The sequence below is a fragment of the Erythrolamprus reginae genome, unplaced genomic scaffold (genome assembly GCF_031021105.1).
Source record: "Erythrolamprus reginae isolate rEryReg1 unplaced genomic scaffold, rEryReg1.hap1 H_23, whole genome shotgun sequence".
NCBI classification, from domain to species: domain Eukaryota; kingdom Metazoa; phylum Chordata; class Lepidosauria; order Squamata; family Dipsadidae; genus Erythrolamprus; species Erythrolamprus reginae.
In genome coordinates this window covers 397,074-411,270 of record NW_027248477.1, presented here as the reverse complement: position 1 = coordinate 411,270, position 14,197 = coordinate 397,074, and the positions used below count along the sequence as shown (strand labels likewise).

At 40.7% G+C, this 14,197-nt stretch overlaps 1 protein-coding gene across 2 annotated transcripts in view; it reads right to left on the bottom strand.

Moving 5' to 3' along the window:
• LOC139155496 (NACHT, LRR and PYD domains-containing protein 12-like) overlaps nucleotides 1-13,395 on the bottom strand; it is a 41,174-nt gene extending 27,779 nt beyond the window's left edge. For both annotated transcript variants that reach the window (XM_070730644.1, XM_070730646.1), the window contains exons 1-6: nucleotides 13,265-13,395; nucleotides 11,762-11,952; nucleotides 9,610-9,897; nucleotides 6,185-6,217; nucleotides 3,509-5,195; nucleotides 2,003-2,080 (exon numbers count right to left, since the gene is read on the bottom strand). In XM_070730644.1, coding sequence (XP_070586745.1) covers nucleotides 2,003-2,080; nucleotides 3,509-5,195; nucleotides 6,185-6,217; nucleotides 9,610-9,880 — 2,069 coding nt within the window. In that variant the 5' untranslated portion in view covers nucleotides 9,881-9,897; nucleotides 11,762-11,952; nucleotides 13,265-13,395. The remainder of the gene's footprint in view (nucleotides 1-2,002; nucleotides 2,081-3,508; nucleotides 5,196-6,184; nucleotides 6,218-9,609; nucleotides 9,898-11,761; nucleotides 11,953-13,264) is intronic.
• Nucleotides 13,396-14,197: the final 802 nt, after the last annotated feature.

The following is a 14,197-nucleotide window of genomic DNA, read 5'->3' as shown; positions in this document are numbered from 1 at the left end:
GACTCAAACCTGCAATCATTGTAAACAGCTATGTCCCAAATGCAAACCGATTACCATTTTTTGCAAGGCTGCATACACTTTTATTAGATACAAAAAGGGTAAAATTACTATTTATTGGAGATTTTAATTCTATTGCAGATAGAAAGCTTGACTATAAGGGCCAAAAAATCTAGAAAACTCTTACCAGAGTCATTTAATGCAATGGTGAATGAATTTCAACTGAAGGATGTTTTGTGCTGCCAACACCCTAACAACAAATCTTATCCTTTTTTCTCCTAGTCGCAAAAGCCCTACTCAAGGATTGATATGGCTTGGGCCAATCCCGACTTCCAATCCCAGCTCTTAGAAGCTGAAATTCTATGTAATACATGGGCCGACCATAGTCCACTGCAGTTAAAATGGAAGGAGCGAGACAGTCCCGTATGTAAAAGATGGTCAATGAAACGATTAATGATTAAGGAAAAAGACTTCATCTGTATGATGAAAAAAGGAACTAGAAATATTTTTTTTCAAAATAGCCATAATGAGTCAACAACCATCCAAAACATATGGGACACCACAAAAGCATACACAAGAGGACTATCAATTGCCCACTTATCACTTCCGTTGATTCAGCTATCAATTCAACCCACCCAACAGGGTACAGTACCTCTTGGTTAACCTTCAATACCCCACACATAACAAGACCTCCTGTTATAAAACCACAAAAACAGATGGGAGAGCATGTCCTGTCCCTCTCTTTTTCTCACTTCAGATGAGGCCCTGACATAATACCCTCCCTCTAATCAAGGAATTCCCATTAAAATCACAAACAACTGTGTTCTTTTTGTAGACAATGTAAAACTCTTCAACACCACTGATAACACAACTACTCTACAAAAAGACCTAGACTCAGTTTCTGACTGGTCCAACACATGGCAACTCCAAATCTCAACCAGCAAATGCTCTGTCCTACACATCAGGAAAAAGAATCAGAACTTCAAATACAAACTTAATAAACAAATTATCACAGATAATCCCCACTTGGTCAAGGACCTCAGAATACTAATAACTAAAGATCTAAGTGCCAAAGCCCACTGCAACAACATCGCTAAGAAGGCCTCAAGAGTTGCTAATCTAATCCTACTTAGCTTCTGCTCTGGAAATCTCACACTACTTATCAGAACTTACAAAACTTTCACCAGACCCATCCTAGAATACAGCTCATCTGTTTGGAACTCATATCGCATCTCAGACATTAACACTCTTGAAAATGTTCAAAGATACTTCACAAGAAGAGCCCTTCACTCCTCCACTCGAAACAGAATAACCTACGAAACTAGACTTACAATCCTGAGTCTTGAAAGCTTAGAACTACGACGCCTTAAACATGATCTAAGTATTGCCCACAAGATCGTATGCTGTAAAAGACTACTTCAGCTTCAACCACAACAACACAAGAGCACACAACAAATTCAATCTTAATATTAACTGCTCCAAACTTGACTGAAAAAAATATGACTTTAGTAATCGGGTTGTCGAAGCGTGGAACTCATTACCGGACTCTGTAGTATCATCCCCTAACCCCCAACATTTTACCCTTAGACTATCCACAGTTGATCTCTCCAGATTCCTAAGAGGTCAGTAAGCGCACTAGAGTGCTTTCCGTCCCCTGCCCTATAGTCTCTCCTATATGTTGCACTTCTTCTCTACTATATCCTCTATAACCTTCATTGTGTATTATTGTGTATTGGACAAAACAAAAAAACAAACAAATAAATGAATAAATAAAATAATGCACGTTTCCTTAAGTTTCCTAACTCTGCTTCCTTGTCCCTCAATGTCCGTTGTAACTCAATTCCAGCCTAGGCTTCAGGAACCCCTAGTAAAGCTTCTTCTATTGATGACCATGAGAAACTGATGAGAGACTTCTGTAACAGTATTTAGGTTAACATGCAAACTGCTATTATTATGTAGTGGTTTCTTTAACAACATCTAGAATGAAATTCCAGTAGTTTCTTACCAGAGGATACTTAGGTTTCTCAGTTTTGTCAGTTCTTTAAAGAAGTCTTCCATATATCTTTCATCCAAACTCTTTTCCCTAAATGAGAAATATATTTTTGTTCTTCAGTCTTTCACTTCAGTGTTTCCAGTTTCTCTATTTTGCAAATATAATTGGCATTCCAGTTCATTTGAAAAGTAATCACAAATAAATGCATTCATATTGCAGTAGTAGAAAAAAGACAATTTTGTAAATGAAATGTTTACAAGTAGTCCTTGACCAACAGTCATGTTGAACCTGTCCATTAGTCAAAAGTTGTGATAGCCATTAAGTGAAGCTCCCATGTGATTGCCTTACTTACAAATGTGAAATATGAAGTATTGCATCTAAAATAATGTTTAATTATAAAATAGTTAACAAACTTTTTATTGTTCTCACAGATAACAATATAGTTCAGAAAAGTCTAGAAAGAAAACAGTGTGGAGCTTTTTGAGCAATAGCTAGGGAGATTTTGTTGACAAGCACCCTGAATAGGTTGTAAATTTGTTAGTATCCAGCCAGCGAGAAACCCGGACAGTGTTGAGTACAAGAAAAAGGGTATAAAATCTGTTGCATGCTTTGATCTGGGTCCACCTCATGTGCACCTTACTTGCAAATACAGTGGTACCTCTACTTAAGAACTTAATTCATTCCATGACCAGGTTCTTAAGTATAAAAGTTTGTAAGTAGAAGCAATTTTCCCATATGAACCAATGTAAAAGCAGATAATGCGTGCAAAACAATTAGGAAAGAAATAAAAGTTCAGAATTTGGGTGGGAGGAAGAGGAAGAAGAAGATGAGGAGGACAGTCGCTGCCAAAGGAAGAAGGTGAGGTGAGGGGAATCAAAAAAAACCAAAACTTTTTTTAAAAAGAGGGATTCTGAAGCGGCAAGGAGGAGCACACACCTCCCATACACTGCACCAGAGAGAGAAACCCAGGTAGGTGAGAGGGGGGAACCTCCTGCTCCTTTGACCGAAAGGCGGCAGCGGCGGCTGCTACCTGCTTCTTCTTCCTTCCCATGCTGAAGAGCTCCCCTCTCCTCTCACTCGCTCGCTTTGTAGCCAGCGCCTTTCCTTCACTGTGGTGACTCCTTACTTTGGCTGAAGCCAAGTTGATCTAGCCGGGGTGAAGCACCTCCTTTTACCTTTCTGCGCCCAGACATTCCAGGATGCAACCTCGCGCAGGGTGTATGGGAGGCAGGGCGAGGGAGTCACCACAATGAAGTGGTTTATTCCCTCTCCAAGTGCCAGAGAAAGGAAAACGCTCCATTCACTCTGGGCTGCCCAGAGTGAAGGGAGTGTTTCTTTTCTCTCAGCGTGAGAAGAGGTTTATTCCCTCTTCAAGCACCCAGGGAAAAGAAAATGCTTCGTTCGTTCTGGACTGCCAATGCCTCCTTAAGCACCACCGAAAGGCTTCTCTGGCAGAAAAGCCTGAAATGGCCTGGATTAAAGCGGGAATGGAAACAACAGGTTTTCAAAAATACTTACTTATCTTCTGGAAGAAATAATTCTCTCTCTGCATGATCTACAAATGCAGAACCGTTGGCAAAGAGGTATTTTAAATTCTGGCAGTGTTGTATACAATAGGCCAGGATCATCAATTCCATATCTGAGTTGCTCTGATAATCTATTTCAATGATACTACATATTGCATTTTTTATAAAATTGTCATCTCGTGTCTCATATAAATAACTAAACATTTCTTTTTGCAATTGAAAATTATGTCTCCTTTTTGGAATATTATTTTTCACCCAGTTTAACAAGAATTTTTTATTCTTAGGAGAAATTTTCCATCCAAATTCTTTTCTCAACTCGCTCATTCTTTTTTCTTCATTTAAAAAACCAAAGAGGAAGTGAAATCCCACTACAAAGTCAGGCCTAAAAGACCTATGTGTTTCTAACAGTGTCTGCAAGTTTTTATTCCAATTTTCAGAATGCTGCTCATCTCCTTCTTCTAGGACATAAAACAATGCAGCAAAAAACTCCTGGAAGCTCAAGTGAATGAAGCTGAAGGTTTGAATACAATCAATGTCTCTTTTGAAGATACTCTGATTCAGAAAAAGTGGGAGGGAGTCTCCCTGATTTAAAGTGTGCTTCTTAACTTCTTCTTCCATAAACAATGTTTTCTGTTCCCAAACTCCTTCTGCAGCTAAAGAGCATAAACCTTTCACATTTGATTCGACATGCTGTTTGTATTCTTTATGGTGAAACTTTAACAAACTGGAGAAGTACAGTATGTAGATTGCAGTGAGGGTGTATGGTGTCTTCTGAAGATCCTTGCCTCTCTCCAGCTCCTGTTTCATCACTGTGCAAATGATCCAGCTCACAAGGGGAATGACACACATGGTGAAAAGGGTATCATTTTGTTTAACAAATTTGAGAGCTTGAGTTGCTTGGTCTTCATTTTCAAAAAACTTGTAGAAATATTCTTCTCTCTCCTTTGTGGAAAACCCCAATATTTCAACATTACGTGGGCGCTCTAAACATTGATGGAGTTTCTCCAAAGCAATTGGTCTTGTTGTGATTATAAGAGAGCATTTAGGAAGAATCTTTTTTTGAAACAAACTGCTCAAAAGAATTCTCACTGGCTCCTTCTTCCAGGGATCAATGCAAAAGTAGTTTTCAGACAGATTAAAGGAATACCTGAATTCATCAAACCCATCAATTATGAACAGAAGCTTCTCTTCATTCTTCAGTATGTTTCGAATGACATTTTTCACTTCGTGACACTTGAGCCATTCTTCTGAAATTATTTCTGCAATGCTAGTCTTATGGGACTCTGCATGGACATTCATCTTTCTACAGCAAATATAGAAAACATAATTAAATTTGTCCTGATAAAGTAGTTGAGAAGACCAATCAAATATAATTTTTTGGGCCATTATGGTTTTTCCAATTCCTGCAGCTCCCTGTAACACAACAACTTGTGGGATTAATCCATATTTATCAGGGTTAAATAATGTTTCAATGCTGGTTGAAGGCTCAGCTCTTTTGCTGATGATTTCAAGATGTTTCCTTCCCATCGCCAGAATTTCATGTTCTCTCTCCTCTTTAGATGGATGATAATCTATGATGATTAACTTTGAGTATCTCTGGTTGAGGGATACATATTCACCAGGAACAGCATTAGGATCTTTCATTGTTTCAAATTTCTTTTTAATGTGGTTTCTGTAATCTAAAGGAAGAATGAATTAAATTAGAAGTGTGGAAAATAAGGCATACACAAGACACATAGATTAAGTGTTTTGTATGTTTATCTTCTCCTTGAAGCCACCCACTTACTCACCCTCCAGATTAATGTGATGAGGGAAGTTGTAGGATTCTTTGTTAGTTGATTTGTCAGAATTGATGTAAATAGGCAAACACTTGTTAATCAATATGGTATTGAATATTTATCATTTGTAAACTCTTTTTATTCCACATATTTCTCAAATGATTGTGATAAATACTAACAGGTTATATAAAGTTCTTCCTTTGGACTTTGAGAAATGGATATGTTTAAACATTAGCCTATTGCAATATGGTAAACCCTCTCAGAATTAGTGTAATTGCTAGCATACTTCATTTTTAGTGTGGATTGTTTTTATTCACCGAGAGAGAAACACACACACACAACTACACACACACACACACACACACAAGATGATGGATTTGTCACAATTTAAATATATTCTTCTGTAAATTTCTATGGGGTTCTTCAATTCAGACTATCTATTTCAACACATTCTTTTCAAAATATATTTGAAAAAGATGCAGTTATTATTAAAATATAAGGTTTGTATCCCCCAAATTCTGGATTATAGAAATATGTACATGTACTGATAATACTAAATTTGAAGCAATTTCATTCAGCATAATTTCTCTCTCTTAGGCCCTATTGGAATATTTTTATATATTGTATTTTAGTTACTTAAATCGACACTGCCTTCAGAATATAGTAATTAATAAATAACTCCTATCACTATTACATCAAGCTCAATATCATATATGCAGAAAATTGCTCTTTTATATGATATGATAAATTGCTCTTTTATATATAAAATGGTACTATATGGAAGATTCACAATAGTTTGCATAGCTGGGGGAAGGAGAAGAGAGGAAACTGCTCATGCTAAATTAATTTTACACATAATTCAGTGACCCGTTGAATGATTCCTGCCTTACCTGTTGAATTTGGCAGTGGGTGAACATCCACATCTGCAATTGAAGATGGACTAGAATTGGTGAAATGCACATTATAAAAATTGGTAAGTCATAGAGCATTAAAAAAAATAGGTAAATACATGGATTCATAACTACTATGAATGTCTAAATTTATAATGTATATTGGGTTTTTAAAAATCTAATAATTCCTATGCCTTTTTACACATTTATTTTCCTCTTTCCATTTTTTTTCTTTTAAGGGCAGTCTTAAGTGGCTCACAATTGGGAAAGGGAAGAGAGCTAATTGTGCCCTTGCCCTCTCTCCTACTTCTGGGTTTCTTAGAAGAAGGAAAACTGTCATTTAATCATTCTACTTTCCACTCATGCCACTTCTAGGACACTAAGCCAAAAGGATATTATGATCAAACTGAAACTATCCAGGAATGTAATCAATACCATCTAAACAGTGGTGGGTTGTTACTGGTTTGCCCCAAAATGGGCAAACCAGTAGCTGTGGTGGTGGGAGGCTGTGCCCACCTGCCCAGATGTCTCTGCACGTGCACCCAATAGCAAAATGGTCGCAACGGGATTTGCAACCCACTACTGCATCTAAGGCCAGGGGTGGGTTGCTATCAGAGCGAACCAGTTGTTAATTTTATGGCTGGTTCAACGAATTGTCAGATCTCATCCCTGCATGCCCTCATCCCTGCATGCATCACAACAGGACATCACAACAGGAATCCCCATGCGGCCTGTTTTGAAGTTCTGGAAGGCTGGATACAGGCCTGATTCTGGCCTTCAGAGTGCCTCTAGAACTCAGGGAGGCAATTTTCACCCTCCCGGAGGCTCAACAAATGCCTCCAGAGCCCAGAAGGGCAAAAACCAGGCATCCTGGAAGTTCCAGAAGGCCAGATAAGGGTCCGTTTCCAGTTTCCAGAGGGCCTCTGGAGCCCAGAAAGGCCATTTTCATCCTCCCATAGGCTGAAGGAAAGTCTCTGGACCCTGGGTGTTGTGATTCCGTCTGAGGCTCCTCAGGGAACGGCTGACCCTCTGCCGGCTCCATGCTCAGAGGGGGAGGATGAGGAGCAGGAGGAGGAGGAGGAGGCCCAGGCAGACGGGGAGGAGGAATATCAGGCCGAGGGAGAGGGAGAACAGCCTGAGTCCCCCGGGGTGGAGCTCTCCCCAGCAAGCAGCCTGGAGTCCTTAGATGAAAATGCACAAGCCATCATCGATCTCAGGCAGAGAAGAGCAGCACAATGAAGGGGACAATTAGCCAGGTATTTCCAGCCCTAAATAGGCAACAGCTGGGTTTGGGTGTGGTTCTCCCCAGAAAGGCTGAAAAGGCAGACTCACCCTTCCTGTATTGTGGAGTATTATCTTTGGGAGTCCTGGGACCTGGCTGTGATCTTTGGCGTCTCTGATTCTGGCTTGTGGCCTTGAAGGCTGAAACCTTTGGGGGAAAGGCGTGGGTCTTATTCTCTACAGTGGTGTGTGTGCCAGCAAGAAGTCTGCTGTATTGTCTGGCCGTCAGGACTCTGCTGTGAAGCCTCATAGCCTGCCTTTTGGGAAGAACAGTTTTTTCTCTGTGTTTATTTTTCAAACTATAAAGTGCCTTTGCTTTTACCAGCGTGTCTGGCTGTTTTTTCCAGTTGGTGTTGAAGTCTGGGGGCACCCAGACAGAACACTGGGGAGGGCAAAAAATGGGCCTAACCCTAACCTGCCTTTCCCAGGAGTCCCCACCCCTATTATAGGGTTAGAAATAAAGTTACCAATAAGGAAATGTCACGAATTTTGTACTTTTTATACAGCAAAGCTTCCTTTGTCAGGAAGGAGAAATTTTTGTTTGCCTCTGCTGCCTCCTATTAATGTACAGGTAGAGCTGACACTTGAGCTTTCCCTGATCTCCTAGGAAAGCATGATGAGGTCCTAAGTACTCAATGGCTATGCCAACAAGATTCCCTAATTTCTTCTGCAGTACTCACCCTTCTATATTTCTACTCTAGTTTCTTTTCCATATGTGGATGGTGGAGGTAGAAATCCTTGTACTCCCAATGGTGAGGACTTTGTGATATGTATCCTGCATTACAATTCTCTACCATTTAGTCTTAAATTCGAGGAAATTTGTATACCATTTTCATCACATCATCAAGCTCCCAAACTGGATAATAATTATTTTGTTGTTATTGGGGGGGGGGGGTTTCCGTTGTGTGTATGTTTTTTTTCCAGGCATTAGAGTTTTAAAGCTGACCAAACTTTTCACTGTATTTCAGATAAATGTAAATTGGGTTTTGATGATGCCTTGTCAGTAATTCAATCTTTTCAGTCCTCTCTATCCTAAGAAATCTGAGGGAATTGCAGCTCCCTATATCTTCAGCAGCACTTTAAGGAGGAGGGAATTGTGCCCTCTTACATGAATGCTGTTATTTCTACATAGACTAGTCTAATGCCACCCATTGGAATGTCAGGCAAACTAAAGCTGCCCTACAAGGCAAAAATGGGGTTTCTTATTGGGATTAAGACTGGTTCTGGGACACTTCTTGGCTGTCCAATTTAGGATTCCTGGTGTAGAAATTTGCAAAGAAATTTTAGATATTTGGAGGCTGTCCTTGTTAAAATATTCATGACTGGGAGAGCCAGTGTTAATAAGGTCACCCAATGAAAAGGCATAGCAACTAAGTCAACCAATGAGAGCTAAACACTTCTGAGTCTGTGCAGAGACTTGAAACTAAAAGCTTAAGCTTAAGGCTGGGTTTGGCTACAGTCCACACACTGTACTCTTCCACTCTGAACTCTGCTGAAATGAAACTAACTGTTCTCTGTTGCCTGTAACTGATTGAAGAAGAATTCAACTTCTGGTATTATAAATATATTATTATGTTTATAAAGAAGTTTATGAATCCAGCTGAATCAGTCACCTGTGCGTGCTTCTGGTTTTGATTTTGCAAAACAATTTAATAGTCCTTCCCCAAAGTCAGTTCTCAATTTCTTTCCAGTTGCGGCCTTTCTTTATTTTCTGGCTCCACCCAGCACTTCATGCTCTGCTCTTCCCTAGTAGCAGCAATAGCATCCCCACCTGTAATACACCTTAATACTGTATCATGTCAGGAAGCATGCTAGAAAAAAAAGGATGAATTAAATCCCACTGTTAAGGATCTGCCTTAAATTTAGATCAATGGACTAATTTCTTTGGCTTGAATATATCTTATTAGTTTATTTTAACAGTGATAGGAAAATGCTAAGTTGAGTGATAGTGCAGATGCTTCCATTGTTTCCAGTCCCAAACTTCAAAGAAAGCCAAACTATGAAATCCCAAGGAGCGATGGTCAATCCTAGTCAACAACAAATTGGTTGAAGAAGAGTCAATGGAAAACAAATCACAATGGGTCTTTATTGCCACGTGATTTTAAGTGGAGATCATGTTTCTGTAATAAATTGGGTTTTCTTACCTTTCTGTTGAGTTTCTTCAAGTTTTTTTGCAACATCATTTATGTTGCGTTTTTTAAGGACTTCAATGCATACCTCTAGAGCATCTTCCGCATAATATTGAGTCAGGAGCTCCACAACATCTTGTTCATCAGCTTTGTCCAGCGAAGATCTAGGAATGTTTGGCTTTCCATTATAATCAATAAAATTGAGCCTCCATTTAAACCCTTTAAATTGTTTCTTATTTAGTTCCTGCAATGCACTGTAAAGATCTTCTTTCACAATGTTATCCATGATGGATTATATGTGATCTAAAATTAAAATTAGAGAATTAGACTAATATGAAAAATGAGGTCTGAAGGGAACACTATTAAAGTTAAACAAGCTTGTCCCTTCACAAAGGCACAGCAGCTTATTTATGGTTTCATTCATACTGGTTTCCATATGTTATATATTTCATACATTCTAGGAATGTTATAGCCTAAAACATAGACAGCATTCATCCTGATTTGAGATAGCAAGATATAACTAAGAAGCTTATCATTCAGGTTTCCCTCTGTGTTTTCCAATGATATGAACCCAGAGCTTTCCTCTTGGCTTGCACATAATGAACAGAAACATTTTCCTTGAAGTAACATATTCCTGTCCTGTTTGGAGCCACACTATTCAGAAGGTGTAAAACCCTGAAAATGGTTTCTTCTAGATTTTCAAGAGGCAAGTCATAGAAATGTAGAAGGTGTTCTTTCATTTTATAATCCCATTTAGGGTTAGGCTTCTTGAAGTGACAGATGGGATCTATAGAGGAGGAGCTGGAGTGATAGACTCAGGGGTGGGCTGCTACCAGTTTGCACTGATTTGGGTGAACCTGTAACTAATTTTATGTCTGGTTTGGCAAACCAGTAAATCCCATCCTGCTCACCCACCCTACCCTGCCCCTCCTAGGAATCTCCAAGCAGCCCATCTTGGATCCCAGGTAAGTGCAGGACTCGGGGAGGCTGAAAAATGGTCCCCCAGAAGCCTCCAGAGGAGCCTCCGGGAACCCTCCAAATGGCCTCTGGAGCCTGGGGAGGGGGAGAAATGCCTTCCCCCGGCCATAGTACAGGAGGCTGACTAGGCCACTCCCACCATGGCCATTCCCACCCAGCAACCAGGAACAGAACCGGTTGCTGAAATATCTTAATTAACAAAGAAGTTGTTAACTGCTCACATTCACAAGTTTTTCTTTACATTTCAAGGAGTATCCCTGCAAAGACCGTGTGAGTAACGGAAGCGGCAAGATGCCAGACTCTGCTAAGATATTTGGGCACAATCTGGGGAGTGGCAGATCAGGCAGAGGATGCTTATACATAATTGGGGAAGGGAGCTTATTTGGGGAAGGGGGCTTATTATTTCAATGGATGTCCTGAAAAACCCTGTTGGGCTTATTATCAGGACATGTCTTATTATAGGGGAAACACGGTATGTAAATTGTGTCTATTGCTTTACCCTGCTTGAGTTGTGTAGTCCAAATATTTCTGCCATGTAAGAGTTGTAGATTACAAGACAATCTTTTCCTGAAACCAAACTGTTTGTTAGAGAGTAGGCTGTTTGTTACTAAGTGGAAGGTAATGGGTTGGCTGATGATTGATTCCTTGACTTTGCAGGTGATACAATTGAGATTGGTCTGTAATTCTGGACTAGGTTGAGATCTCCCTTTTTGAAGATAGGAATGACTGTGGCTAATGGCCATAGGTCACACAAAGAGCTGGTTCTAAAATATATGTCATAGATTGTGCTTAGTGGTTTGGCTAGGGCAGGGGTCAGCAAACGTAACCACTCAAAGAGCCATTTGGACCCGTTTCCCACAGAAAGAAACCACCGGGAGCCACAAAACCATCAGAAGAAGAAAAAATAATCACCCCAAAATAAAATTAAAAAATTCAAAAAAATTCGGGTAAACATGGCGGCCCCCAGGGACCGGCACCAGGCCAGTGATGTTCCGAGCAGGCTGGTAGCAGTGCACCCACACCGGACCAGACCGGTAGCATCCCACTACTGCTGGCTTTGCTACATGAACAATCTGGATGCCTCTGATAAATAGAAGTGTCTGCATGTGCCCGTTCACGAGTATCTCATGCAAGCATCTACCCTGAAAAACAATTGATCTATATTAAACAATATCGTATTTAGACTTACCACTCTGTAGTGAAAACATACAGGCTAAATCCGATGCTGCATTGCTAAGCAGGTGAAGGGATAAGTTTACTTTTATACCTGCTGTAAAGAGTGGCTTCACTTTTTCTTTTTCTCCACCTGTTACGTGTTATTCCAACCCTCTTCTTGCTTGTATTTCCTGACTACTGTTTCTTTACTGTTGATGGTTGATCCTAAAAGGCAGAAGATATTCTTCATCACTTCAGTACAAGTAAGTTCTTTGCTTACAACTAAATAAAACCTGCCCGTTACCATCATGAGTTGTCATAGTTCAGTGATGGCAACCCTTTTTTCCCTCAGATGCCGAAAGAGTGTGGGGATGCACTATTGTACATGTGCAAATGCCTACACCGATAATTCAATGCCTGGGGAGGGTAAAAACAGCTTTCCCTGCCCCCCAGAGGCCTTCTGGAAGCCAGAAAATGCCTCTTTCCCATCTTCTGGTGGGCCCAGTAGGCTCATGTTTCACCCACCCAAGGCTTCAAAGGCTTTCGTGGAGCCAGTGGAGGGTAAAAATGCCCTCCCGCATCCCCCCGGAGGCTCTCTAGAAACCAAAATTGGCTTCCCAGAGCCTTTGTGCGAGCTAAAAATCAGCCGGCTGGCACACAAATTCGTGTTGGAACTGAGCTAGGACAACAGCTCTCATGCCAGCAGATATGGCTCCATGTGCCACCAGTTCGCCATCACTGTCATAGTTGTAAACCAAATCACCATGTGACAGACCCAATTTTACAACTATCTTTGCAAATTGTGGTCACATGACACTGTGACACTGCAACACCCATAAATGCGGTCATGTAGCCATATAAAGGAAGCATCAGAACATCAAAATTGTGATGTTGTGAATACATTTTGGGGGATGGTGTCCATCATAACTTTGAATAAGTTAACTTGCTAAGCCAAGTTGTAAGTTAGAAAGTTAGAGGAGAGGAGAGGAAAGGTGGAGGAGTGGGGAGGGGGAAGAAAGGAAAAGAAAGGGAAAAAAGAGGAAGGGAGGAGGGGAGGGGAGGGACTGTAGTTACAGCAAAGACTGCACCAGGACTTTAGACAGCTGAAAAGCCAGGAGAGTTTGTCTATATGAAATCACAGGAACTGGCCGAATCAATGAATTAAAACCCTTCCCAGAAACAATGCCTTAGAAGGTCACAAGCCAGAAACGGAAAGGGCCTCTAAAGTTCTTTCATCCCAGCATCAAGTAGAATTCCTGTATGAGGAGCCAGGCCTTGAGCCAAGCAGAACTTCATGTGTTTATAGGCCGATGGTGGAGATCAAGGACCTGCCTTCTCCAACCCCAGTTTAAACTCGACTGAAGGGCCTCTTCCTTTCCAGGACACATCCCCCCCCCCTGCAGAAATTACCCATAGCTCTAAAGTCTGCATGTTTGGACAAAGCACTGGTTCCTCCAACACAAGTCTATCATGCAAATACTGTATGTACCTCAAAATCCAACCTTCCCATGTTTAAGGTTTTCAATGTGAGGCTTACCGTTCTGTGGTGAAGTAAGGGAGGTTGAAAGCTACATTGATCCTAAATTCATAGAGAGATAAAGCCTTGGCCTCCGTTCCCCTTTTAAAAAGAACTTTAGTTTTCAAACATGACCCTCCCTTCCTCCTTCTAGCTCTTCTTGGATGAGTCACATTTCCTGTGCAGCTGCCTTGAAGATGCCTTGTCTCCATAAAGCTTTAAACAAAATAAAATAAATAAAATAAGTGAAGACAGCCACTTGCTGTTTCACTTAGGTCTTCCATGCCTTTCCTGCTTCTTTCTGAACCTCCTACAGAGTTGTAATACCAGGAAAGAGTTTGGAGACATGTGCACATTCTTCTTCTCCCATTTGCAAGAAATGCAGAGAAGGCTACAGGGAAAACAAAGCTCTTCCCCTAAGAGGAACCCTTGCTGCTTACACAAGCAAAGAAAATGCTCCCCCTTTTCAGCGCCAACTCCATGTAGGTTTGGTTGATCTGAGTCAGAGAAACTCCCATTTCGTTTAAGCTCAAGTTTAGTCTCTGTTCCATTTTGGGGCCTCTCAGCCTTGGAGGGTGGGCGCTGACTTTCTACATTGTTTTTTAATTGTTTAATAATGATGAGAAATTGCAGGTGCGTTACCTTTCCTTCTTCAGGTTTCAATGTTTCTTCAGGTTTCTCTCACAGTATAGAAAATCTCTATAACTTATTGTCTACCTTTCTGTCATATGGATGGTTTGGATGACAATCTTTGTAGATCGGCATTTTCCAGCTAAACATGTGGTGGGGGGACGACGACACTATGGATACCTCGCGCTCGGCTCGCAACTCTTTTTCAAAGACTTTTACATCTTTCCCTTCCTAAGAAAAAACTCTTAGGAAGTTTGCAGATTTGGAGCTGCGCGGTAAGGTGCTGCCCCCTTGCGGCACAAGCTGGGAGAGTCTCAAAAGAAA